At 40.9% G+C, this 25,695-nt stretch overlaps 2 protein-coding genes and 1 long non-coding RNA gene across 4 annotated transcripts in view; 2 read left to right on the top strand and 1 right to left on the bottom strand.

The window, feature by feature from the left end:
* Positions 1-25,695, top strand: part of LOC134291971 (uncharacterized) — a 165,052-nt gene that overhangs the window by 79,217 nt on the left and 60,140 nt on the right. The window lies entirely within an intron of this gene.
* Positions 10,686-11,825, bottom strand: LOC109418283 (constitutive coactivator of PPAR-gamma-like protein 1). Its single transcript, XM_019692447.3, has 2 exons — positions 11,635-11,825; positions 10,686-11,572 (listed from the first exon to the last, which is right to left on the bottom strand). The coding sequence occupies exons 1-2, from the start codon at positions 11,715-11,717 to the stop codon at positions 10,708-10,710; spliced, it is 948 nt and encodes a 315-aa protein (XP_019547992.3). The 5' UTR covers positions 11,718-11,825; the 3' UTR covers positions 10,686-10,707.
* LOC109418285 (E3 ubiquitin-protein ligase TRIM37) overlaps positions 21,015-25,695 on the top strand; it is a 29,984-nt gene continuing 25,303 nt past the window's right edge. Inside the window, exon 1 of one of the 2 annotated variants that reach the window (XM_029864553.2) lies at positions 21,015-21,431. The gene's annotated coding sequence lies outside the window, so the exon portion shown is untranslated. Of the gene's footprint in view, positions 21,432-21,573; positions 21,776-25,695 lie in introns of those variants that run through there. The other variant, XM_062856213.1, reaches the window with a different exon arrangement.

Raw genomic sequence — 25,695 nt, 5'->3', positions numbered from 1 at the left:
GTACAATTTTAAATCTCTCATTTTTTTTGGAATATTAAGCTGATAGATATGCGTCTTCTTCGGCGAAGTTGTTCAGAAGTCTCTATAGATCAACGGCTACGCAGTCTTAGGCTTCAAAAAATGAGTTTTATTATTCACCCGATGGTTCGACACACCCTGAGGAAGACACTATCCCCGTGTCGAAATGTCGAGTGAATAATAAAACTCGTTTTTTGAAGCCTAAGACTGCGTAGCCGTTAATCTATAGAGTCAAGATTATAGTCGATTTCCAACAGCTTTGTTCAAAAGCACAGGAGCAAGTTGGAAATTCGCCAATTAGTTGAGAATTTCACCGCTAGCTGGCGCTAGTTGGCAAGTAATATTTTAAACTTCAATATCATTGAATCCAGGGGTTTCGGATCGCCAATCCGGAGACGGCGGGCTCCATTCCCGTTCTGGTCGGGAATTTCCAGTGGGAACGTATAGCCACAACGAAGAACAGTTCGCTCTGTGACGTGGAAGAGGACAGTCGATACTCTTTATCTGGAGACAGAGATCTGGACTATTTTTGCTTTTCGTGCGTTGTATTAATTCTGTGGAGCGGACTAAATTTGGTTGGTCAGGGAAAGGTTGAAGGGTTCTCAGATTAATCGACAAACAAAAGTGTTTTTATTTGGACCGAAACTTGTTAAAAAGTGAATTGAATCGACATCAGACACATTTTTAAGCACCATACGGTTATTGTTTCCCGGAACAATAGTGAGCAACCATCTCGTGTTCGTAAGCCTCTCGTTTTCTCTGTATTGTTGTTCATCAGCCGCCATCAACGGCAACACGTGTAGCAGCCACATTATCCATCCAGCGATAGCGGCCTGACGATGGCCTCAGGGCCATCTCGGGCAATCACGGGGAACCCGTTCCCACCTGATATCCCAGGGAAAAAAGCGTGGGCGAATGGAAATGACAATGTTTCAAACACAGTCGATGGCAGTTTCGCTGGTCGGAGACAACCGGAATGGAAGGATCCGATCAACGGGGAGCTTTCAATTCTACTGTTGAAACCGGCAACCGATAAAGACGCGCTTCCAGACGATCCGTTTATTATTCAAAAATCGATTGAGCAAGCAGTGGGTGTTATCGAGGACGCTCGGCCAGAAGCGGGAGGATCCCGATACGTGCTGAAAGTTCGACAGAAGCGGCAAATTGAAAAACTGATGAAGCTACGCGAATTGATTGATGGCACCGCTATCAACATTGATTTCCATGAAACTCTAAACGTGAGGAAATGTATCGTGACATGCAAGTATGGACGACAAATCTCGGACACCGAAATGGTTTCTCATCTCAGCGCCCAGCGGGTTATTGAAGTACGGCGTTTCACCAAAAGGGACCCTAAAAACAGGAAAAATGTCATACCAACAAACACTTTGGTGTTGACGTTCCAAGGAACGACCGTTCCTGATGTCATCTACTTCGGGTACGTAAGAGTACAACCTCGCCCCTATTATCCTTCACCATTACAGTGTACGAGGTGTCATAGGTTCAGACACACCAAAAAGTATTGTACCCATAGCGAATTGTGTGCGGATTACTCCTCGGAGCATGCAGAATCTACACCTTGCGAAGCTGACCCCCTCTGCATTAACTGTAGTGGGCAACACAGCTCGAGATCAAGGGACTGCCCGGTAAAAATTGACGAGGTCAACATCGTGAAAATCAAAGTCGATCAGGATGTTTCCTATGCCGAAGCTAGAAAGAGACACGAAGCCGCGAAGCAACAAGGATCATCACCTACCCCGACAGTTAAGGACTTGATGACGAAACTGGAAGCGAAGGACCAGGAAATAACAAAGTTGAGAACATTGCTACAAAATCTCATCAAAGAGGTTGCTGATCTGAAGAAAAATAACCAGCGAGTCGCAGGAAAACCAACTGAAACAGAAGACAAAATGGACACCACCGAAGAACACAAAAGTGCCAAGCGTCAGCGAAGCAAGGACATTTCGCCTACCACCACGCTAGATCAAGGAAGAAGCTCGCCTCCCCTGAAAAAAACTTCCGGAGAGTCGGCTGCAGGAAAATCACAGCGAAGCAATGATAAATCACCAAACACTCCACACGACCATCGAAAGACCTCTCATTCCCCGAAGAAACCATCCGGAAGCTCTCCCGAAGAAAATGAACGACTGACATCGAAAAAGGAAACGACAGCTAAGAACTCGTCAAACATCAAAGCACATCGTACACAGGACATCAACGTATCCGAATTTTGCATCTCTCCTACTCATGATTCAACCGAGTCGGAATGGATAGACCCCACTCTCTAAAGAGACTCTTTGTAAGTCTGCCTGTTGCTAACCCGATCAACTAACATTCAACTGTCAAACTAATCTTGCAAGTCCCATTCACCTCGCAGATAATAACCGTCCAAATAGTTCTAACACAGGCAGCCAAAACACTAATAGTAACCCTAACCCACCGCTTCAAAAAGTCACCGCGTTACAGTGGAACTTACGAGGTTATCGCGCAAGGCGCGCCGAACTTCAATTACTAGCAAGAACCCGCCAACCCGACGTAATCTGTCTACAGGAAACCCTTTGTCAACCAAAATGCCCATCCTTCTCAACTGATTATGATTTTTACTGTCTGCACCCAACACCAACTACCGGTTGGGGCGGAGTTGCAGTCGCAGTGTGCAAAAATATCCCACATTCAAAAATACCAATTAACACCAGTTTGCAAGCGCTAGCTGTGCAAGTTAAACTACCTACCGAGCGCACTTACGTTTCTTTGTATATCCCACCGTCCCACGACAACAACATTTTAAAAGATGAGCTCAATGAGCTTATTTTACAAATACCCAAACCATTTGTAATAATGGGCGATTTGAATGCACATTCAGACATCTGGGGTGGACGCTCCACTGATCTGCGTGGAAAAGTTCTGATTGATATAATAGGAAATTTGGGATTAACAATATGGAATGATGATTCTATGACCTTCTTTTGTCCGGCAAACGGAAATCAATCAGCCGTTGACCTGACGTTGTCGTCAGATCCTTTGACTAATCTACATTGGAGTGTGGACAATGATTTACACGGCAGTGATCATTATCCTATCTTTTTGGCGCCTTTCAACGCAAATTTTTCCAATACTGGAACCCCAAAATGGCTTTTTCAAAATGCTGATTGGAGCGAATATAAAAATAGAATTGAGCTTATCGTCGACCCAGACATGACCTATACTCCAGAAGCTTTGTCCAACTTAATATTGGACACAGCTGTATCCTGTATTCCTCGATCCTCTGGGAAAAATCGTCATAAACAGGTACCATGGTGGAACAGTGTTGTAGCACAATCGATCAAAAGCCGCCGCAAATCATTAAGATTGCTCCGGCGACTAGATAAGTCTGATCCAAATTATCAAGAAGCCCTTTTGAAATTCCGACAAGAACGCAATAACGCCCGAAAAATTATCAAAGACGCCAAAGAGAACAGCTGGCGAAACTTTGTAGAGAACATCAGTATACATTCATCTACCGCAGAATTGTGGAAAAGAGTAAATATTTTGCAAGGACGACTGCAAAGACCCAAGCTTTTCATTAAAACTGATGGGAACTTTTCTGATGAACCATCCGTTGTTTCCGAGCTTTTCGCCGAACATTACGAAATGGTTTCACGTCAAGATTCGTTGTTCACGGAATCAATTCAATCAAATGTCCCTGTTCAAACTACTGAACGACTAGAAAATGTTAGCTACAACCAAGACCTTCTCTACAAAGAATTGGATTGGGCTCTTAAGAAATGCACTAGCAAAGGCATAGGCTCAGATGGTATAGGATACCCTTTGTTGAAAAACCTGCCGGTAATTGGTAAGTTGGCACTATTACGTACTTACAATAACGTCTGGCATTCAGGGATGATTCCAGATAGCTGGAAAGAAGCAATCATAGTCCCCATACCTAAGAAAAGTAGAAAAGAAGGTGGTCCCGACGATTATCGTCCCATATCACTAATTAATTGCATGGCAAAGGTTTTAGAAAGAATCATCAACAGACGATTGATAGAGTATATTGAAGACAAGAACTTGATAGACCAACGACAATACGCGTTTAGAGCGGGCCTCGGAACCGATGTTTATTTCTCAGAATTGGAAGAGTTTTTGAACGATCCAATCAATCAAAACCAGCATTGTGAGTTGTTATCAATTGATATTTCGAAGGCCTATGATACGGTGAACCGGACGGCAGTTCTGAACACCCTTTCGAAAATGAATTTTTCAGGACGAATGTTTGAATATATAAAAAATTTCCTGAGTGATCGTACTTTCAAAGTTCGTATAGGTTCCACATTTTCAACCGTAAGACCCATGATTCGCGGAATACCTCAAGGCTCTACCTTGTCGGTAACATTGTTTTTAATAGCAATAGATCCACTATTTTCGTCCATTCCTTCAAACGTACAAATTTTAATTTATGCAGACGATATAGTTATCGTAGCATATGGCAAGCAAAGAAAACGGCTAAGATCAAAATTACAGCAGGCAGCGGAAGAAGCGATGCATTGGCTCTCCTCAACCGGTTTCAAAATTGAAATTTCAAAATGTAAACTACTCCATACTTGTACAAATCGCAGACATCGAGGGTCAATACCAAATGTTTGTTTGGATGATACGACAATACCTTGCGTAAAAGAAATGCAAATATTGGGACTGACTATCGACAACAAGTTCAATTTCGTGAAACACGCAAAAGACAGAAAAAAATCGGCAGTAGGAGCTTTGAATATTCTCAAAATTTTAGGAGGTAAGGTCAGAAGTTCTCGAGATACCTTGCTAAGAATTGCCAAAGCACTTATTGTACCTCGGTTATTTTACGGATATGCTATTGCCAGCAGAAGGAAGGACTTGGTCCTACCAATATTAAAACCTATTTATAATAAAGCTATCCGTATAGCTTCCGGAGCGTGTTGTACAAGTCCTACTGCGGCTATTTGCTGCGAATCAGGTCAATTGCCTTTTGAATACCTTGCTTCACTGTTCGAATCCAATCTGGCAATAAAAATGATGGAATTGGGACGCACAGATCATGATCTAGTGCTAATACAAAGAGCTAGTGCCTCTTATGAGGCCATAACAGGACAAATATTTCCTAAAGTTATTCCGTTATTCAGATGGAGTAGTCAAAAATGGGACTTTGAAACTCCAAGAGTAGACTGGTCCTTGGCTAATAAAATTAGGGCTGGTTGCAGCGCGACTGAAGCTCAGGCTTGTTTCAACGAAATTTCCAACACGAAATACAGAACGTACCTTAAAATTTACACAGATGGATCAAAAGGTGATGGTAAAACAGGATATGGAGTATATTCCGCAACATTTACAGATAAGGGTCGAATTCATGATGAATGTTCAGTATTCTCTGCAGAAATAAGAGCGATATGGTCAGCCATAGAGAAAGCTCCTTCGGCTACTAAAAACGTTATATTTACGGATAGTGCAAGTTCTATAAGAGCATTGGAAGGGGGTTGTTCAAAACATCCTTGGGTTCAACAGTGCGAAGAAAGTTTAAAATCCAAAGATGTTAGGTTGGTATGGGTTCCTGGTCACGCTGGGATACAGGGCAATGAATATGCTGATAAAATAGCAAAAGAGGGTAAAAACAGTGATTTAACTAATGTGGATCTTCCCGCAAACGATGCGAAAAAAATTATCAGAAAAATGATTTGGAAAGCTTGGCAACTAGATTGGAACTCATCAAATCCAGGAACACAGTTGAATTATGTAAAGAGGGATGTTTTTAAATGGATAGATCGTAAGGATTGCTACGAGCAAAAAGTATTAAGCAGAATCAGGATCGGACATACACGTTTAACCCATGATTTTCTGTTAACTTCTTATGCGGACTTCGCTGCATGTTCAAGCTGTAAATGCAAACTAACCATCGAACACTTACTAATTGATTGTACTAAATTCAAAAGAATCAGAAAAACAATTGGCATTTCCGGAACGCTAGAAAGCATCTTACAAAATAGTAAAGAAAAAGAAAACAAAGTTATAAAGTTTGTAAAAGAAATAGACCTATATAAAACATTGTGACACTATGTAAAACATGTAAATATTATGATTATGATTAAATAAAGCCAGACGCGAATGACCCCTGTGGTTAAAACGTCTATAATAGAAAAAAAAAAAAACAACGAAGAAGAAGTAGATCTATGAATCCAGAGCAGATAGAAAACTGTTGTCTTCGGCATAAATGTTCGGAACGGCAAGAACAATCTGGTGATTGTGGTATTCAATTACAATAGGACAAGATCGGTGAAGTACTAGATTTGTAATTATGAGCTGAACATTTGTATGATGAGAAGGTGAATCCTCCATTTCTGCGAGGAAATCGTTCAAAAAGCGTGGGTATGATGATTCCATGTCTAATTTGATGCTGTTTGAGCAAAACATCAAAAACCTTGTTGTTGTTTTCTCCATTTCTTGTATTTTCAACAGCACAGTTTCCAAAGTTTTGCTCAAACAGCGTCAGATTCAACAAGGAATCATAATACCCACGCTTTTTGCATGATTTCCTCGCAGAAATGGAGAATTTACCTTCTCACCATACAAAAAATCAGCTCATTACTACCAATCTAGGACTTCACCGATCGTGTCCTATTAGAAGATCGAATAAGTTTGCATTTTTTGAGTGATCCATAACTTGTCCTGTGAGCGAATATCAATTCCTCTATTTGAAGTAAGTTTAACAACTATAGCAAACAAAAGGTCGGATAAACCAGCATGGGCTGTTCAGCTATTCGAAGGAAGACGAATACCGTTCTATACAGCTCAAATTTAAAGTATTTAACCGAACTTGAGTCCACAAAAAGTACACTTGTGCCGCTGAAAAGAACGCTATTCAACTTAAAATAAGCTTCAATAAAATGAAAAACCCTAATTAATCCACCTAGCGGTGATGTTGCCTTTCTCGTGCCTTAAACAACACATTTCAACACAACTCAAGTGACATGTTGATGATTATCGCACTTTCATACATTAAACAGAAATCCATTTCATGGCATCAGAGATCGTATCGTTTATCTGGCTTTTGATTTTTGAGCCTTAAACTCTTGGAAAACAGTCGCAATCTTGAAGTAGCCGCCATTTTGGATTCAAGTCCGGCAGCTTGGAAATTCTGGTCGCCATTTTTGGACTCCAGACTTCTTCCCCATACCAGATACAACCATATTGAATGTTTGTAGAGCCCAAAACTCCATCGAACAGCCGCCATTTTGGATTTTGAGACGCCATTTTGGATGTTCTGGTCTCTATTTCTGAACTCCGGTTGTCTTCCTCATACCAAATATACCCATATTGTGTGGTTTTAGAGCCTAAACCCTTGTCTAACACTCCATCAAACAGTCGTCATCTTGAATTTTGAGACGCGATCTTTGATGTTGTGGTCGCCATTTTGGATATTTTAATCGTCATTTTTGGACTCCAGACTTCTTCCTAATACCAGATATACTAATATTGCATGGTCTGTAGAGCCTAAAAGTTCATCAAATAGAAGCCATGTTGAATTTTGAGCTGCCATTTTGGATTTTAGACCGCCATCTTGAATATTCTGGTTGTCACTTATGGAATCCAGACTTCTTCCCCAAATCAAATATACCCATATTGAATGGTTTCAGGTCCTAAAACTCCATTAAACAGTCGCCATATTCAATTTTGAGCTGCAATCTTGGATATTTTAATCGTCATTTTCGGACTCCAGGCATATCTTTTCAATACCAAATATACACATATTGCACTGTTTCAGAGCCTAAAACTCCATTAAACAGTCGCCATCTTAAATGTTGAACCGCTATCTCGGATATTCTGGTCGCCATTTTTGACCTCTGGACATCTTCAACATACCCATACCCATATTGCTTGGTTTTAGATCCTTATACTCCATTTAACAGCCAGAGAATTGTCAGACAAAAGAGGCACGAAACAAGCAACAAAGAAGGTGCGATGATTACTCTTTATCCCTACTGGTAACAGATAATGACATGATCTAGAAATTTTTTGTTGCAGACAAAACGGAAGCTGAATTTGCTGCGTACTTTTCAAATCGTGAAAAATCAATTATTGCTTATTCAAAGTCGAAACTGTTTGATGATAGAGCTTCACCAGAGTTGCAGTGTTTATCGACTCGAAGTTACCGTTCGAAAATCGCAATGCAAGGCTTAAAAATCTCTAAACTCGTGGTGTACGATGTTAATCCCATTATTTTCAAATTGGGACAAACTTATGTCGCATGGGTTTGTTTGTCGCAACAAATACAGGTTGCGACATTGTCATTATTGTTGCGCGATGGTTGAATTTTGATTCACTGCTCATATGCATACTCATATTGCCGCCATCTTGAAAATTAGGCTGCCATCTTGAATTTAGGGCCGACATCGTGGAATTTCTGGTCTCCAGTGTTCCTTTTTCGCATAAAATTCGTCAACCATACTAAATCGCCGCAGTTTGATGTATCGTATGATGGGGCTTGGTTCAGTTTTATATACGGCCAGTTCCAGCGGTGCTGGTTCGGATCACTGAAATGACCATAACTCCGGAACGCCTCGACCGATCCGAACCATTTTTAATAGCAAACAATGCGGTAAAATTCCGGTTCGATTCGAGCTATAATCCGAAAATTTGGCCAATGGTAAGTTCCATAAAAATGAATGAACTTTTTTTGCGCACAGACATACATACATACACACATACAGACATCATCTCAATTCGTCAAACTGAGTTGATTGGTATATGTAACTTGACATTCCGAGCCTTCTATCGAAAATTCGGCGGAACACTTGATGGAATAGTTGCTCGCTGCGACGGCAGCCACAACCACACAATACGGATTCTTTGCGAGGATTACAAGTAAGTACGTTGAAATATAATAGGGTAACTCTCGCTGAGACCGTCCCACTATTTACACCATGTCTTCAAAAATGTTTAAGGTGGCGATTTTCTGAAAGTCCTCCTCAAAAAAGTAAGGAAAATGCATTTGGTTAATCAAATTGGTGGACCCCGCGTTAGTTAGAGCCACAAGCATTTTGGTGAACCCCTCGATTTTGGTCAATTGTTGGCTCATTTAAACCGTTATAACTCGAAAGTTTCGCCAGAAACCACCTAAAAACTATAGGTTGTTGAAAAGAGAGAAGGTAGGGCTACTATTTACAGTTATAAAAAGTTGGGTCGGCCATATTGATTTTGGCCGCCATCTTGGATTTTTATACAAAAACTGTTTTTTCACCATGTTGGTAACCACCGATTTTCAAATTTTTGCGTCAATCGAAAGCGGGAACATTTTTACACAACATATCAAAAATTTAGAGATGTATCTTTTTCCTATCCAAAGTTATCTGCATTTTTGTAAATCATGACACGTTTTATCCATACATTTCCACCGGCACCGGCAATGACACGCAACAGCATCAAAGTTGGCGCCTGCTTGTATACACAAACGCACCTGCAGCAAAATTAGGGCAAATCGCAGGTTCGTTCTCATTTTTAACTGTTTCTCAACGATGCGGGCATTGCTTTTTAAACTTTTTTGGTGTTTTAAAAAGCTGAAACTTTCAACTTTTCATTAGTGGATTCAGATTTATGTAGAATAAATGTTCGTAAACACTGTGAAATGACGCTGCATTTATGTAAACAATCGGCACCTGGCCCAGTGCGCAAAAGTGGCATGATTCACAAAAGTGCAGATAACTTTGGATAGGAAAAAGATCGGTGGTTGCCAACATGGTGAAAAAACAGTTTTGGTATGAAAATCCAAGATGGCGGCCAAAATCAATATGGCCGACCCAACTTTTTATAACTGTAAATAGTAGCCCTACCTTCTCTCTTTTCAACAACCTATAGTTTTTAGGTGGTTTCTGGCGAAACTTTCGAGTTATAACGGTTTAAATGAGCCAACAATTGACCAAAATCGAGGGGTTCACCAAAATGCTTGTGGCTCTAACTAACGGGGGGTCCACCAATTTGATTACCCAATTGCATTTTCCTTACTTTTTTGGGGAGGACTTTCAGAAAATCGCCACCTTAAACATTTTTGAAGACATGGTGTAAATAGTGGGACGGTCTCAGCGAGAGTTACCCAATAATGAAATAAAGTTCACTTGTGAAGTTAAAACAAGTTGTGGCTGCAGAGCTCGATTTCTGAGCGATTTAATTGAATGTGAACTTATCCCGAGCTCCGCTGTCTCCGAAGTTCATGTGAAGTTCACTTTTGGTACGCGTACGGTTAACTTTTATCTGAACTTTGAGTAGTTAGTTCAAAACAAGTTCGGAACGGAACATTTCAAGTTGTTGTTATATGTCCATTGGAACTAAATTTGTAATTTGGAGGCACGCAAAAGTTCAACATGACTTTGGATAAAATTTGATTGAACTTCTGCCCTAAAGTTAAATTTATGTTATTTCTGAACATCTTTTCGACTATAATGCCGTTTTGAAGAGAAGTAACTTTTTGAGGAATCAAGTTCAATAAAACCGGAATTGAACCAAACTTGAACTTTTGAGTTCCTTCTTCAAATGGAATCCGAACTTTTGGTTGTTTGAGTGATACTTTTTTGGCTTTGTCGGTCATTTTCTGCTCAAAGAGGTATTCAGTAGAATGTGTTATCTGCAAAGTGTTGTTGGTGTTAGTCTACCAAAAAATCGTATTTTGAAAGAACGAATAACTTATTTACTGATTTAAGAAGACCAACTTACCACACTGTATACATCCAAGCTCTGCTGGAAGCGCTGGACCAAATCCTTGGTAACGGGTTCCCCTTCTGTAGTTCTCCTGAGAATGTTGATTATATCCTTTTCTACGAAGGGCTTTTTGGGCAACTCTCTAATGTACCGTGCAATGTTCGGGAATTTATCTCTGCTGTGTCCTAATAGGTTATGTAACGCTCTGACGACCTCGTAGGGCATGACATCATTACCGCCAAGAGTAGCGAAAAGCGGCATTTGTTCAGAGCTTAAGCACAGACATTTTGCCAGAGCCACTCGGCTAAGCTCCATCGTAGATAGCGTGGATAGTTCTAGCTCCCGGCATGACCAGTATTTCCAGGAGCCTTCGTAGATCAGGAAGTCCGAGTCATCAGCGATTATAGCCAGGGCATTAGCCCTAGTGGCGAAGGCCGCTAGCTCTTGATCACACTCGCGGGAGATAGCCAGTCTGAATTCCCCGTACTGCCTAGCAATGTACTTCAGAGGATATAGCGTGTTGTGTGGAATCTCGTATTTTTTCATGAGTACATCTACGCTAGTTCCGCTTTCAATAGCATCAAGCATGTCTAGTCTTCTCGTATACCTTTCATCTTGACGCTTGCACCAGTTTTCGCTTTTTTCGTCTTGCACTGGCCCATCGTAGAAAAATACCAACTGGGCACCTAGACCCTTGAGCTTGCCGAAGAACTCATCAATTGCAACGTACGCCAAGTTAAATCGTCCACCGAAATAAACTCCCCTCGGATCGTGCTGACTCATAGACGAATACAACGAAATTAAGTCAACCACTATTATCGGGACCGGTGGATTCGCTGTCGATGCCGTTTGAATGTATTTCCTGAAGAGAAGTATGGAAGATAGTATTTGGTCATCACTCGTAGTCGATTTGCCCACACTTACCGGACTTCGTTTTCAATGTTGATAGGGTGGCACCCTCCGGGTACCCTTTCGCGGACAAAAGTATCTAGATGACGCACACCCATAATTCGGCAGGAAAGAAATCAAAGCGTACCACTTGTAACCTAGTAAACAGCTGAAATGATAAACAGCACCGACTGTGAAACGGTGAGACTATAATCTATGCAGGCATACTTGTGGTGATAACAAAACCAACAAAGCAGTGCCAACCTTTTGAATGGCAGCCTCGCAAAAGCACCCTTAGAATACAACACGGATTCTTTTTCAAGCTTGAATAATTTTCTTTTGAAATCAAGAACGTTTCCTATAAATTAGCATTCCAAATAATGATATGTATTTATGAATCAAGTTGCAAAATGAATAATTTTACTGTACGAGTCGTACTTTTGTCCAACGAGGAGTTGACCAATTATTGCGTGTTCTATAAATATCATGTTTGCTACGAGTAGCATGCAACTAGTTGCAAAAAGATGAGTACGAGTCGTACATTTATCGAACGAGGCTTGCCGAGTTGGATAAATACGAAGAGTGCTGAAAAAATCTAGTTTTGCAACGAGTTGAATACATAATTTTATGCAATGTTTTTTTCATTATACAACGCAACTTATTTGAGTTGCATAATGTTCATAATCATGCAACTATTCTTCATTATGCAACTCATTTTAGTTGCAAAATTAACCAGGACGGGAAAGTAGGTCATTATGATACTGAAACGAGTTGAAATTATGATTCTGAATTACATAAAAAAAAAATACTGGGTCGCGATTATTCCTAATCAGTATCATCGTCAGTGCAGTGGTGTCATCGACGTTATAGGGGCCATCCATAAACCACGTGGTCATTTTGGGGGGTGGGGGGTGGTCGTGGGCCAGTCAAAGACCACGGTCCCTATTTTTTTTTTGTATGAACGACAGACCACGCGGGGGGGGGGGGTCGAAATCTCCCAAAAAATGACCACGTGGTTTATGGACAGCCCCATACTCCAAGTTTCTAGCGTCCGAGGGCAGTAAATATCAAGAACAAAATTTGATTTGGTAGATCTTACACCGCAACGCACCGTTCTAAGGTGATCTACCCATGTTACGGGTTCTACATACTGTATCATGCTTTAAATGATAAAAATATTCGTGGAATGTAGTCTATACTGTTGATAGAGCCCCAGTGTACAACTATAATGCTTTTGGTACATTCATGGGTATTCCTTTAGCAACTATTCTGGAATTAGGACCTTCAAGGTCTACAGGCTTTACTCTTGTTTCACTTCACTCTATCGGCATAGTTCTTTCACGATTGTATCTGTTGCACCTAATAATATTACGAGTATCTCTGAGTGTTGCTATTTGGGAATCCACTGGCATACAAATGGACTCAATATATTTTTAAATATGGGTCGCAATACCTGTACATCTTAGGATATTTTTATTGTAGCGAATGCTCGCGGAATAAAACGGTACTCTTAGAGCCTCAGAGTGCAATTCTAACTAAGCCACATTCACTTGGTGATCTAGGTCATCCAAACTATTCTGGAATTAAGACCTTCAAGCTCTACAAGCTCTACTCTTGTATCTCTTTATTTTATCGATGTAATTCTTTCACGATCATTTCTGTTGTATCTCATAATATTTTGAGTATCTCGTTCTGTTAATTGTGCATACACTGACATACAAATGATTTTTATAGTATTTTGAAGTGTCGTAAATTACCCAAAAACTCCTCCAGGAGCCCCTCAGAAATTCATCGTGATGTTCTTCGAGAATAACTCTACGAGATCCTAAGAAATGCTTCTAGGAATTTCCGTGAAATCCTTCACAAGTTTCCCGGCAGTTTCTTGGAAATTCCTTCAGGACCTATTTCGGAATTTCTCCAGGAGTTCCTCGGGAATTACTTCAAGTACCTTTCGATAAATCATGCAGGAGTTCCTTGAGAATTCCTCCAGGAATTCCACGGGAATTTTTCCGGGAGTTCTCCGATGGTTTCTCGGGAATCCACCAAAGATTTCTTTAGGAGTTCATGCAAACCATATGTCTTATTTTCGGACTAGTTTGGATGATCCGGGAAGCTTCTAAGATGTATAGTTAAGTATCACGTGACCCTGATAAAAAAGATCATAGAGATACAACAGAATGTATTGTTACAACACGCTGAAATGAATGGTAGTTACCATGATTTCAATTGTTTAATCAGTTTAAACAGTTTAAAACGATAGAGTAACAACAGACCCTATGGTTTTCCACCATAGCATGTATTGTAAATGTCACTTTTACAATAGAAAATGGGGGTTGTTATGTATCTCTACCATAAAAAAATCCAAATTTTCTGGAGCAAATTCAAGTCAACTACCATTCAATTTATGGTGTTTTTATTATTATTTTATTTTATTATTATCTCTAGTGCCATTCATTTTATTGTGCACATATTGTAGTTCCAATACATAATTTTCAGCAGGAAAATACGTACACAATATGATTTGTTGTTGAACAATCAACTTTATCATTATTCAATGGAAGTTTATGGCGATTTTATTGTATATTTTTTCCAGGGGAATCAACTGATCTTCTATGACTACCACCCAAGTAACCACGGCGCTGAAGCCTTATTCCATGCAGATATACGGTGTATTTAGAGCAATCATTACTTTACATGAACAATTAAAGTTGACTTAAAGTGGAAGTGGGCAATTATGCGACTGTTCTAAGATTATACCAGTATAATCTTAATTAGATTCTATAATTGCCCATTTCCACTTTTAATCAACCTTAAGTTTGCATGTAAAGTAATGATTGCTCTAAATACACCGTATATCTGCATGCAATAAGGCTTCAACGCCATGGTTACTTGGGCAGAACGCGTTATAGTGAGTTTGGCGTGTAGCCGATGCTTTGTTACGAGTGTAGATCTGGAGGCCTTAACCATAAAATATTTAAAAAAAAATGATGCTTCAGATATCGCTGATGTACTGGAAATTTGTCTCCCACGACTTGCATTATTTGTTTGAATCAAATGAGATAAATGCTGATATTAGGGCACTTGATAGGTCATTACAAATGTAAATCATATATGTTATCTTCAGAATGGTTTGGATGATCAAGAAAAGCTTTAAATTATATCATATATGGTTGAACTTATCATTTATGTCTACTAAAACATACCACACCAAGTTTTGATCGTGCAGGATGCTTTGTTTGTCTCCCATGGTTTGCACTATGTGTATGAATTAAATGAGCAAATGCTGATATTTGTGCACTTCTGTTTGTATACCAATTCAAATTCAAACCATATTTCTCAACTTCAGAATAGTTCAGATGATCCAAGATGCCTCTATGATGTATCATATAAATCAACTCTATGAAGTATCATATAAATCAACTGATCTTCTATCACTTCAAAAATGCACTATACTAAGTTTGATATGCACCCGATGCGTTGTTACAGATGTAGATATAAAGGCATTAACTCCACAATAATTTGGATGGCCTAAGGTATCACCATTGATGTGCAGTTAGTCTTTCATACTCTGATTTACATGTATGGATCTAATGAAATCAGTTCTGACATGCATTGCATACATTAGTTTGATATATTATTACAGGTAAAGACCAAAAAATACGTCACGAAAAACTGCGACGGCAGACAGTCGTCAAACTCGTTCTGACACCGATTTTGTCATTGACAGAGTTTTTAGTTAGGTTTTGCCCCAACCAGCGAACATCCAACTATCGAGACAGTTCATGTAGCGAGCCCTCAACGAAGGGATCGGCATTGTATACGACCAAGTTTCAGGCAATTAGGCCGACAAAGATCCCCCATGACAAAGAGAAAAAAATCCTGCCGATAATACCCAACGTCACCCTCCTAGTTGGAATCACCTACATTTCCCATGTCTCGAAAATCTTTTGCCCAAAATAAAAATACGCGCGGTCTCCTAGCCTGATGGTTCACGCATTCAACGACGCTTGCGCAAACATCCATCTACTGCAGTTATTTGTAGATATACTCCCAACAAAAATGTAGGTACTATCTGAAGCCACTTGAATATGTTAAATATTTGTAATATTCACGGGTGCAAATATTTTTTTTTTAGTATCTCAATCAATTTTTACATTCTTCAACTTAATCTAGGTGTTCTGTGTATTCTAACACACTATCATTCTAATTTGGTAAAATAAATTTAAGCTATTATTAATACTAATTAATAACATATTTCATTTCATTTGCTGTAGCAGTTAAGATTCTTTGCAGGCTTTATTTTTATCTGCGTGTCAGAAATACATTTTTTTAACTTATCCTAACCCTAAACTAATTATACAAAGAACTATCACGGAGACAAATTTCGTTCGTTTGAAACAAAAATATTCATGTTTGTTCGGTAAACTGATAAAATTTTTAAAACTAAAATATTAATTTTAAAAACTTACTCAATTACATATTAATTTCTACAATACCCATTGAAGAGCCCCCCGTTCCGCCGTCGAGAACATAAACAAAACTCTCAAGTTCCAGCTGCAGCACCAAACAAGATTTCCTCTTGCAAAAAAGTCAAGTTTCACCAAAAGTTTCCACGAAACCTCATTGATTTCGAGAGCGTATGTTATCTACATGATGCTGGCATTGAAAGTGCCACGCGGGAAGTGGGTTTTCCTAGAGAAGGAAATGACTTTGTAAAATTAATTGGAAAACAAATATTTCCGTAGGGCCGACCTGCCACAAAAAAACAAAAATTTTTACATTTGTTTCTAACATAACCTGTCAGAAGATGCATGTTTGTTTCAAAAATGTATTGAATTTGCTTCAAATGTGACGTTCGATTTGCTCCAAACAGTTTTATTTTTGTTGCCAGAACAAATTGACAATTTATTTGAGTTTACCTGAAATATTTTTGATTTTACCATGCTTTTTTTCTGCGTGTTGGAACGAATGAAATTCGTTACCCGTAAAAGTTGATGAGTAGTCGAATGACCATGGCGGAATCCGAACTGCTCATTGGCAAAAATAGAATTTTCATCAATATTTAAAATATTTAAAATAAGCTTTTCAAAAAGTTTACTGATAGATGACAGTAAGCTAATTGGACGATAACTGGAAGCTTCGGCAGGATTTTTGTCAGGCTTCAAAATTGGAACAACTTTAGCATTTTTCCATTTTTCAGGAAAACATGCTAACTGAAAACATTTGTTAAATATATTAACCAGAAATGATAAGCAACTTTCTGGAAGTTTTTTGATGAGAATATAGAAAATTCCGTCATCACCCGGAGCTTTCATATTCTTAAACTTCTTTATAATAGATCTCACTTCGTCCAAATCAGTGCCCAATGAATTGTCGAAAATATTCTCATGATTGAGAATGTTTTCAAATTCGCGGGCAACCTGATGTTCTATTGGACTAGTGAGACCTATACTGGAATTATGCGCACTCTCAAACTATTTGGCAAGTTTTTGTGCTTTTTCAGAATTAGTTAATAATATTTTGTTACCCTCTTTCAGCGCAGGAATAGGCTTCTGAGGCTTTTTCAAAATTGTTGTCAATTTCCAAAACGGCTTAGAGCCGGGGTTTAATTGAGAAACTTTATTTGCAAAATTTTTGTTTCTCAATTCGGTGAAACGTTTTTTAATTTCCTTCTGAAGATCCTGCCAGATTACTTTCAAAGCAGGATCTCGAGTTCGTTGGAATTGTCTTCTTCTCACGTTTTTAAGACGGATCAGAAGTTTCAGATCGTCGTCAATAATAGCTGAGTCGAATTTGACTTCACACTTTGGTATTGATGCGCTTCTAGCTTCGACTATAGTACTAGTCAAAGTTTTGAGGGCATTGTCAATATCAAAATGTGTTTCCAATGAAACATTAACATCTAAATGGCTATCGATGTATGTTTTATATGTATCCCAATCAGCTCTGTGATAATTGAAAGTAGAGCTGATGGGATTAAAAATCGCTTCATGGGAAATTTGAAATGTTACAGGAAGATGGTCAGAATCAAAGTCAGCATGAGTAACCAATTGGCTACAATGCAGACTTGAGTCAGTTAAGACCAAATCAATTGTTGAGGGATTTCTAGCAGAAGAAAAACAAGTGGGGCTATCGGGATATTGAATAGAAAAATATCCTGAAGAGCACTCATCAAATAAAATCCTGCCGTTTGAATTGGACTGAAGATTATTCCACGAACGGTGTTTCGCATTAAAATCACCAATAATGAAAAAATTGGTCCTGTTGCGAGTTTATTTTCGCAAATCAGATTTAAGAAAATCTATTTGCTGGCCAGTGCATTGAAAAGGCAAGTAGGCCGCAATGAAAGTATGTTTACCAAAGTTTGTTTCAACAGAAACACCCAAAGTTTCAAAAACTTTGGTTTCAAAAGATGAAAAAAATTGGTGTTTGATGCGCCTGTCAATGATGATAGCAACTCCACCACATGCTCCATCTAGGCGATCATTTCTATAAATAAAATAGTTTGGGTTTCGTTCGATTGAAGATCCAGGTTTTAAATAAGTTTCAGTAATAACTGCAATATGCACATTATTGACTTGGACTGCTTCAGCCATAGTTTGAGTTTTGAACATTGCATCAATAATTTGTTGCAATTGTTCAGATAAGAAGTCAAAATCGGGAAGCAGACATGCCTGAATCACGTGCATTTTCCGAATTTGATGTTTGGTGATAGGAATTATTTGAATTTTGCTTACCCGCAGCCACATGGGCATAGGTAGCTCGATTCGTTTGAACAAAATTAGAAATATTACTCACTCCACTGCTGGAGGGTAGATTATTCGCTCGAAGGTTTGTTTGGTGGTTAACTACCTCCGGCGAATAGGTACGAGCGGTATGAAAATTATTCAACCGATCGTTGATGGAAGAATTTGTGTTGTTAGAAATTCTACCTGCAGAGTTTCGGGTACGACTAGCGTTCCCATTCATCTGCCGGGCACGTGATTCAACAACTTTTTTGCGGATAGGGCAATCCCAAAAGTTTGACTTATGGTTGCCACCGCAATTCGTACAATTAAACTTTCTGGTATCTTCCCTTACCGGACAGTCGTCCTTGGCGTGAGAAGAACATCCACAAATCATGCATTTAGCATCCATGTGGCAATGTTTCGTTCCGTGCCCCCAACCTTGGCACTGACGGCACTGAGTTGGGTTCTGGAAATTTCCCCCAGGCTTACGAAAATGTTCCCATGTCACTTGGACAAGAAACATTTTCTTCGCCTTTTCCAAATATTTCAAGTTATTTAAATCACTTTTGTTGAAGTGAACTAAATAAAATTCTTGAGAGATACCCTGCCGAGGATTCTCAGAGCGGGTTCTCTTTTTCATTTTTATTACTTGGACTGGAGTGAATCCAAGTAATAAGTTGAGTTCAGTTTTGATCTCATCAGGTGATTTTTCATCACTAGAGAGACCTTTTAATACGACTTTGAACAAGCGTGCAGACCTGTCGTCGTATGTGAAAAATGTATGCTTCTTCTCAGTAAGGTACTTGAGAAGAAGATCCCGATCTTTCAGGGTTTCCGGCAATACGCGGCAGTCTCCTTTCCTGGCAATTTGGAAGGAAACCTTGATTCCCCTTATGGAGTTCAAGATCTCCTGCCTAAAACCAACAAATTCACAGACGCTGACCACGATTGGCGGCACCCGTTGTTTTTTAGCAGAAATTGAAGTACCTGGGCTAGAGGCATCCTCATTTGCTGTTCCGAAAAATTGTTCAGCGTTTCATAGGGATTACTCATTTCAACGAAATTTTCATCCGAACCAATTGTTTTAGTAGAAGGAAGCGGAGAAGCTGAAAGTTCTCCTTTCCTTCTAACTTTGCCGCGTTTAGCGACAGTTTTGAAACCGACTTTTTTTGAAGGAAGCGGTGAATTCAAGGATTCACCCTTCCTTTTGTTCGATGATGCAACCAGAAGGTTTTTTCCCTAATCGGTGTTCAAGTAGGATTACCACCGTTTCACGGAATTTTACTTCCGTAAACGGGTCCAACGAATAATCGAAGGCACGGGTCCAGGCAAGGATCGAAAAGGAATCAGCAGGTATAAATTTAGCGCTGAAAAGTGCTATTGTAGGTAGTACTGATAAGTACTGTTGAATTGCTTTAGGTAGTAACACTTCCTGCAGCAGAGAGAGCTTACGTCCGCACAGCACAAGAGTACGATGCGAACTGAATAAATTTAATTTAATTTTGCCAGTAGTTTAACCAGGGTCGTGCACAGAGAAGGCGTAAAGGGAGGGGTTTTTGGCATTCTCGGTAGGCGGAGGGGCCCTAGTATATGAAACTGGCGTAAAGGGGAGGGTTTAACACCCAAACCCCCCCTTGTGCACGGCCTTGAGTTCAACAGAATAATCACAGCTCAGGTATTTTAAATATTGGGTGAGTGTTCCAATTATGGCAATAGCACCAATTATTCGCCATAGTTGATTTTCACCCTTTAACGATGTAAATCAACAAGAAAAAAATTGTAAACAACAGATCACGTTTAAAAAAGATGGTTGCACTCAACCATCACTCAACTCCACATTTTGCTCAAACTTTGGTAGAAATAAATCATTTCTTTAAAATTTCGGGTTCCTTGCACTCTTTTTCGCCATAGTATACCAGATATGGCTAATCCCATAAGGGATGCATGCAAATAGTACGAAAAGGAGCCGAAGTTAAAAAATGTAACCATATATGTTATAACTTGTACAGGGTTCCTATCATTGGCACACGCTGTAATATATACTTAAAGTAGTTTTGGCTCCGTTTCTATGCTTTTCCTCTCTCTCTCTTCTCTTGACGTAACGTCCTCACTGGGACAAAGCCTGCTTCTCAGCTTAGTGTTCTATGAGCACTTCCACAGTTATTAACTGAGAGCTTCCTCTGCCAATGACCATTTTGCATGTGTATATCCGTGTGGCAGGCACGAAGATACTCTATGCCCAAGGAAGTCAAGGAAATTTCCTTTACGAAAAGATCCTGGACCGACCGGGAATCGAACCCGTCACCCTCAGCATGGTCATGCTGAATACCCGTGCGTTTACCGCCTCGGCTATATGGGCCCATGCATTACTATACATTTTAATAGTAAAACTGCAATATTCCTGCATTTAAAATTTCTGTTTAATTATATCACCCTCTACATCCACGAATTCAACTTGTTATGATTAAATGTATGAAATAAGTTTATTGGATGATCAAAATACGATAACACACAGTGCGTTTTGGAATTCTTACAAGTCTGTCCTTAACTGAGAACTTCCTCAGTCAATGACCATTTCGCATGCGTATTTCGTGTAGCCAGGCACAAAAAGATACTCTCACACCCGCCTTCGCTCGCAATCGCATAGGAACGCATCACCTTGGGTTTTACGTCGCGTCGTGAATTTCACTACCATTTGTTTTTGTTTCTTTCACATCGTGATCGCTGCTGCTACAAAGCAGCAGCAGCACCGACGGCGCGCGGCGGCGCGTTGCAATGGCTGATGAGTGCGTTATTGCAGATTCTAATCAATCGGTTTTAGTGTTTCTGCTCAGCAGCGCTGAGCTGCATCGTAAAGAGCAGTTTCGAGTGTCGAACCATCCATGCAACCAACAAACAGTTCAACTCCGATCGTTGATCTTCGCGCGGCAGTCAGTGTACAGACGGTGGGCGATCTTACATAAGTGATATGGTTCGGTGAAGGATTTTTGGTAGCAACCGGTCTATTGAGCGTGACTCGAAACACCATAAAGCGGTGATTATCTTTGGGAATAAACAGAGTTCCTCCAAATTACTGCGAAAGATAGCAGCTTGCAACGCGACGGGGTAAGTCCAGTACCTAGGTACCTATAACAAAGTAGAATAGTGTGGGATTTTCACTCTCATCAGCCAGCTGTTTTGAGCCATCGTTGAGGCATCGATGGAAAGGGATCGTCTCGTTTCTTGATGGTTCTTCGTGTCAAAGGCCACTGCGATTATCCACGTTTCAACTGCTTACACGGTGCTCGTTTTTCTGATTCGATCTTGAACTTGGCCTTCTTTGTGGAAAGAGAAAGTCACAAAGTGCCGACTGATCGAAGGTAGCAATGAAACAGTATGTGAACTGATGGAGTCACCGTGGAAACAGCTGTTAGTCAAAGGGTAACCCGGAAGTATTTGAGCTGATTTTAGTAAGTTGCAATTGCTAACTGATCGCAGAATGAGCCTATATGGTTACAGTCACAATGTACACTGTTTGGCGCTGTCCAAAAACTACGTAGACTCATTTTTGGTCATCTTAAGTGGGGCACCATTGCATTGACAATTTCACTGATCCTCCGCATATCATTCCGATCCATGCTTTCCTGCTCAACGCACCATAACTCTGCAGTAACCCCTGTAGCTGACAAACTTGTTATATTCGTTTATCCGAGTCGGAGTTCGAGCCTCTGTAGGACCTCAATGTTACAGTATCGGATAATAAAAATGCACCAAAGTCGTTTTCCATACAAATTAGTCAACTTAACCGATTGATTTCATTTTTCTGTGAAATTCTACAAAACAAATCCATTTGTAAAAACTATTGAAAAAGTTGGGTGATGTCTGTCTGTCTGTCTGTCTGTCTGTCTGTCTGTCTGTCTGTCTGTCTGTCTGTCTGTCTGTCTGTCTGTCTGTCTGTCTGTCTGTCTGTCTGTCTGTCTGTCTGTCTGTCTGTCTGTCTGTCTGTCTGTCTGTCTGTCTGTCTGTCTGTCTGTCTGTCTGTCTGTCTGTCTGTCTGTCTGTCTGTCTGTCTGTCTGTCTGTCTGTCTGTCTGTCTGTCTGTCTGTCTGTCTGTCTGTCTGTCTGTCTGTCTGTCTGTCTGTCTGTCTGTCTGTCTGTCTGTCTGTCTGTCTGTCTGTCTGTCTGTCTGTCTGTCTGTCTGTCTGTCTGTCTGTCTGTCTGTCTGTCTGTCTGTCTGTCTGTCTGTCTGTCTGTCTGTCTGTCTGTCTGTCTGTCTGTCTGTCTGTCTGTCTGTCTGTCTGTCTGTCTGTCTGTCTGTCTGTCTGTCTGTCTGTCTGTCTGTCTGTCTGTCTGTCTGTCTGTCTGTCTGTCTGTCTGTCTGTCTGTCTGTCTGTCTGTCTGTCTGTCTGTCTGTCTGTCTGTCTGTCTGTCTGTCTGTCTGTCTGTCTGTCTGTCTGTCTGTCTGTCTGTCTGTCTGTCTGTCTGTCTGTCTGTCTGTCTGTCTGTCTGTCTGTCTGTCTGTCTGTCTGTCTGTCTGTCTGTCTGTCTGTCTGTCTGTCTGTCTGTCTGTCTGTCTGTCTGTCTGTCTGTCTGTCTGTCTGTCTGTCTGTCTGTCTGTCTGTCTGTCTGTCTGTCTGTCTGTCTGTCTGTCTGTCTGTCTGTCTGTCTGTCTGTCTGTCTGTCTGTCTGTCTGTCTGTCTGTCTGTCTGTCTGTCTGTCTGTCTGTCTGTCTGTCTGTCTGTCTGTCTGTCTGTCTGTCTGTCTGTCTGTCTGTCTGTCTGTCTGTCTGTCTGTCTGTCTGTCTGTCTGTCTGTCTGTCTGTCTGTCTGTCTGTCTGTCTGTCTGTCTGTCTGTCTGTCTGTCTGTCTGTCTGTCTGTCTGTCTGTCTGTCTGTCTGTCTGTCTGTCTGTCTGTCTGTCTGTCTGTCTGTCTGTCTGTCTGTCTGTCTGTCTGTCTGTCTGTCTGTCTGTCTGTCTGTCTGTCTGTCTGTCTGTCTGTCTGTCTGTCTGTCTGTCTGTCTGTCTGTCTGTCTGTCTGTCTGTCTGTCTGTCTGTCTGTCTGTCTGTCTGTCTGTCTGTCTGTCTGTCTGTCTGTCTGTCTGTCTGTCTGTCTGTCTGTCTGTCTGTCTGTCTGTCTGTCTGTCTGTCTGTCTGTCTGTCTGTCTGTCTGTCTGTCTGTCTGTCTGTCTGTCTGTCTGTCTGTCTGTCTGTCTGTCTGTCTGTCTGTCTGTCTGTCTGTCTGTCTGTCTGTCTGTCTGTCTGTCTGTCTGTCTGTCTGTCTGTCTGTCTGTCTGTCTGTCTGTCTGTCTGTCTGTCTGTCTGTCTGTCTGTCTGTCTGTCTGTCTGTCTGTCTGTCTGTCTGTCTGTCTGTCTGTCTGTCTGTCTGTCTGTCTGTCTGTCTGTCTGTCTGTCTGTCTGTCTGTCTGTCTGTCTGTCTGTCTGTCTGTCTGTCTGTCTGTCTGTCTGTCTGTCTGTCTGTCTGTCTGTCTGTCTGTCTGTCTGTCTGTCTGTCTGTCTGTCTGTCTGTCTGTCTGTCTGTCTGTCTGTCTGTCTGTCTGTCTGTCTGTCTGTCTGTCTGTCTGTCTGTCTGTCTGTCTGTCTGTCTGTCTGTCTGTCTGTCTGTCTGTCTGTCTGTCTGTCTGTCTGTCTGTCTGTCTGTCTGTCTGTCTGTCTGTCTGTCTGTCTGTCTGTCTGTCTGTCTGTCTGTCTGTCTGTCTGTCTGTCTGTCTGTCTGTCTGTCTGTCTGTCTGTCTGTCTGTCTGTCTGTCTGTCTGTCTGTCTGTCTGTCTGTCTGTCTGTCTGTCTGTCTGTCTGTCTGTCTGTCTGTCTGTCTGTCTGTCTGTCTGTCTGTCTGTCTGTCTGTCTGTCTGTCTGTCTGTCTGTCTGTCTGTCTGTCTGTCTGTCTGTCTGTCTGTCTGTCTGTCTGTCTGTCTGTCTGTCTGTCTGTCTGTCTGTCTGTCTGTCTGTCTGTCTGTCTGTCTGTCTGTCTGTCTGTCTGTCTGTCTGTCTGTCTGTCTGTCTGTCTGTCTGTCTGTCTGTCTGTCTGTCTGTCTGTCTGTCTGTCTGTCTGTCTGTCTGTCTGTCTGTCTGTCTGTCTGTCTGTCTGTCTGTCTGTCTGTCTGTCTGTCTGTCTGTCTGTCTGTCTGTCTGTCTGTCTGTCTGTCTGTCTGTCTGTCTGTCTGTCTGTCTGTCTGTCTGTCTGTCTGTCTGTCTGTCTGTCTGTCTGTCTGTCTGTCTGTCTGTCTGTCTGTCTGTCTGTCTGTCTGTCTGTCTGTCTGTCTGTCTGTCTGTCTGTCTGTCTGTCTGTCTGTCTGTCTGTCTGTCTGTCTGTCTGTCTGTCTGTCTGTCTGTCTGTCTGTCTGTCTGTCTGTCTGTCTGTCTGTCTGTCTGTCATCAATTTTTGCTAGATTTTCTTATAGGCGGAAATGGTAGCCAAAGGATTTATTATTATCTGAATTAATTGGATGTCTCTGATCTCTAAGTGCTCGTAAATTATGTGAACAAAAAAAACACAACAAGCTACGAATTTGACGTAGAAATTAGCTTGTTAAATCCTAATATAAAACAATATCGTTTGTGCAAAAATTATGACAAGATGATGCCTGACGGGTGGCCTAGCCATCACACCACCGCCCATTACGGGTGATGGTGTCCGGCCGAAACAAGCGCAAGTAAAGCTAAGTGCTAGTCGACGATGAGAAACGGCTCGGCGGTAGGTTTCCACATGAAATAAAACAAAAATCTACGCCGAACAACGCCAAATTGGTGTGCCTAATTGCTGATGAATTTATTGTTCTGGTGAGAGTCGGCGAGGTGCAAACTGAGCTTTTGTAGAGCGCTACACTAGTTGTTGGTCATTTGTCACAATCGTACGTATTTGAGTGAATTGCAGAACCGGTGGGAAAATTGGCGCGTCGGAGAAGATCTTCCCAAAATCCGAACTGCATCTTTATAACTGTAATGGTTTACGTCTATCAACTTTGTTTTACCACTGTTAAGTGTCGTTAAAGTTCTACAGAAGCAACAAGCAATCAATCAATCTTCAATCATGACTTATGACCCAAACCTGAACCATTGATGATGCCAAAGTTCATCAAAAGACGACAGAAGGCTCCTCCTTTACCTTTACTGACACGATTGACAGTCGGTCGGCCGGTCGTTTCGGCCCGGTAATGAAACTATAGGTTTGGTCATAGACAGTGGTGATTGCTAGATGTTCGCAATTGCAGCCGAATGGATGTGATCGCGCCGATATCCATGAAGTAAATTTGCAAACCGACCAAAAATTTGCCTAATCAAAAAGCTACCATCTCCGGCGAAGGTTATGTCGTTTTCAAGGCATTGAAACTCTCGCGGTTGTTGCTGGTTTACTCGCCACTCATCGTCGTTTG

The sequence above is a fragment of the Aedes albopictus genome, chromosome 3 (assembly GCF_035046485.1).
Source record: "Aedes albopictus strain Foshan chromosome 3, AalbF5, whole genome shotgun sequence".
Lineage (NCBI taxonomy): Eukaryota > Metazoa > Arthropoda > Insecta > Diptera > Culicidae > Aedes > Aedes albopictus.
The sequence above is the reverse complement of the archived record's forward strand: the minus strand, read 5'-3'. Positions and strand labels throughout refer to the sequence as shown.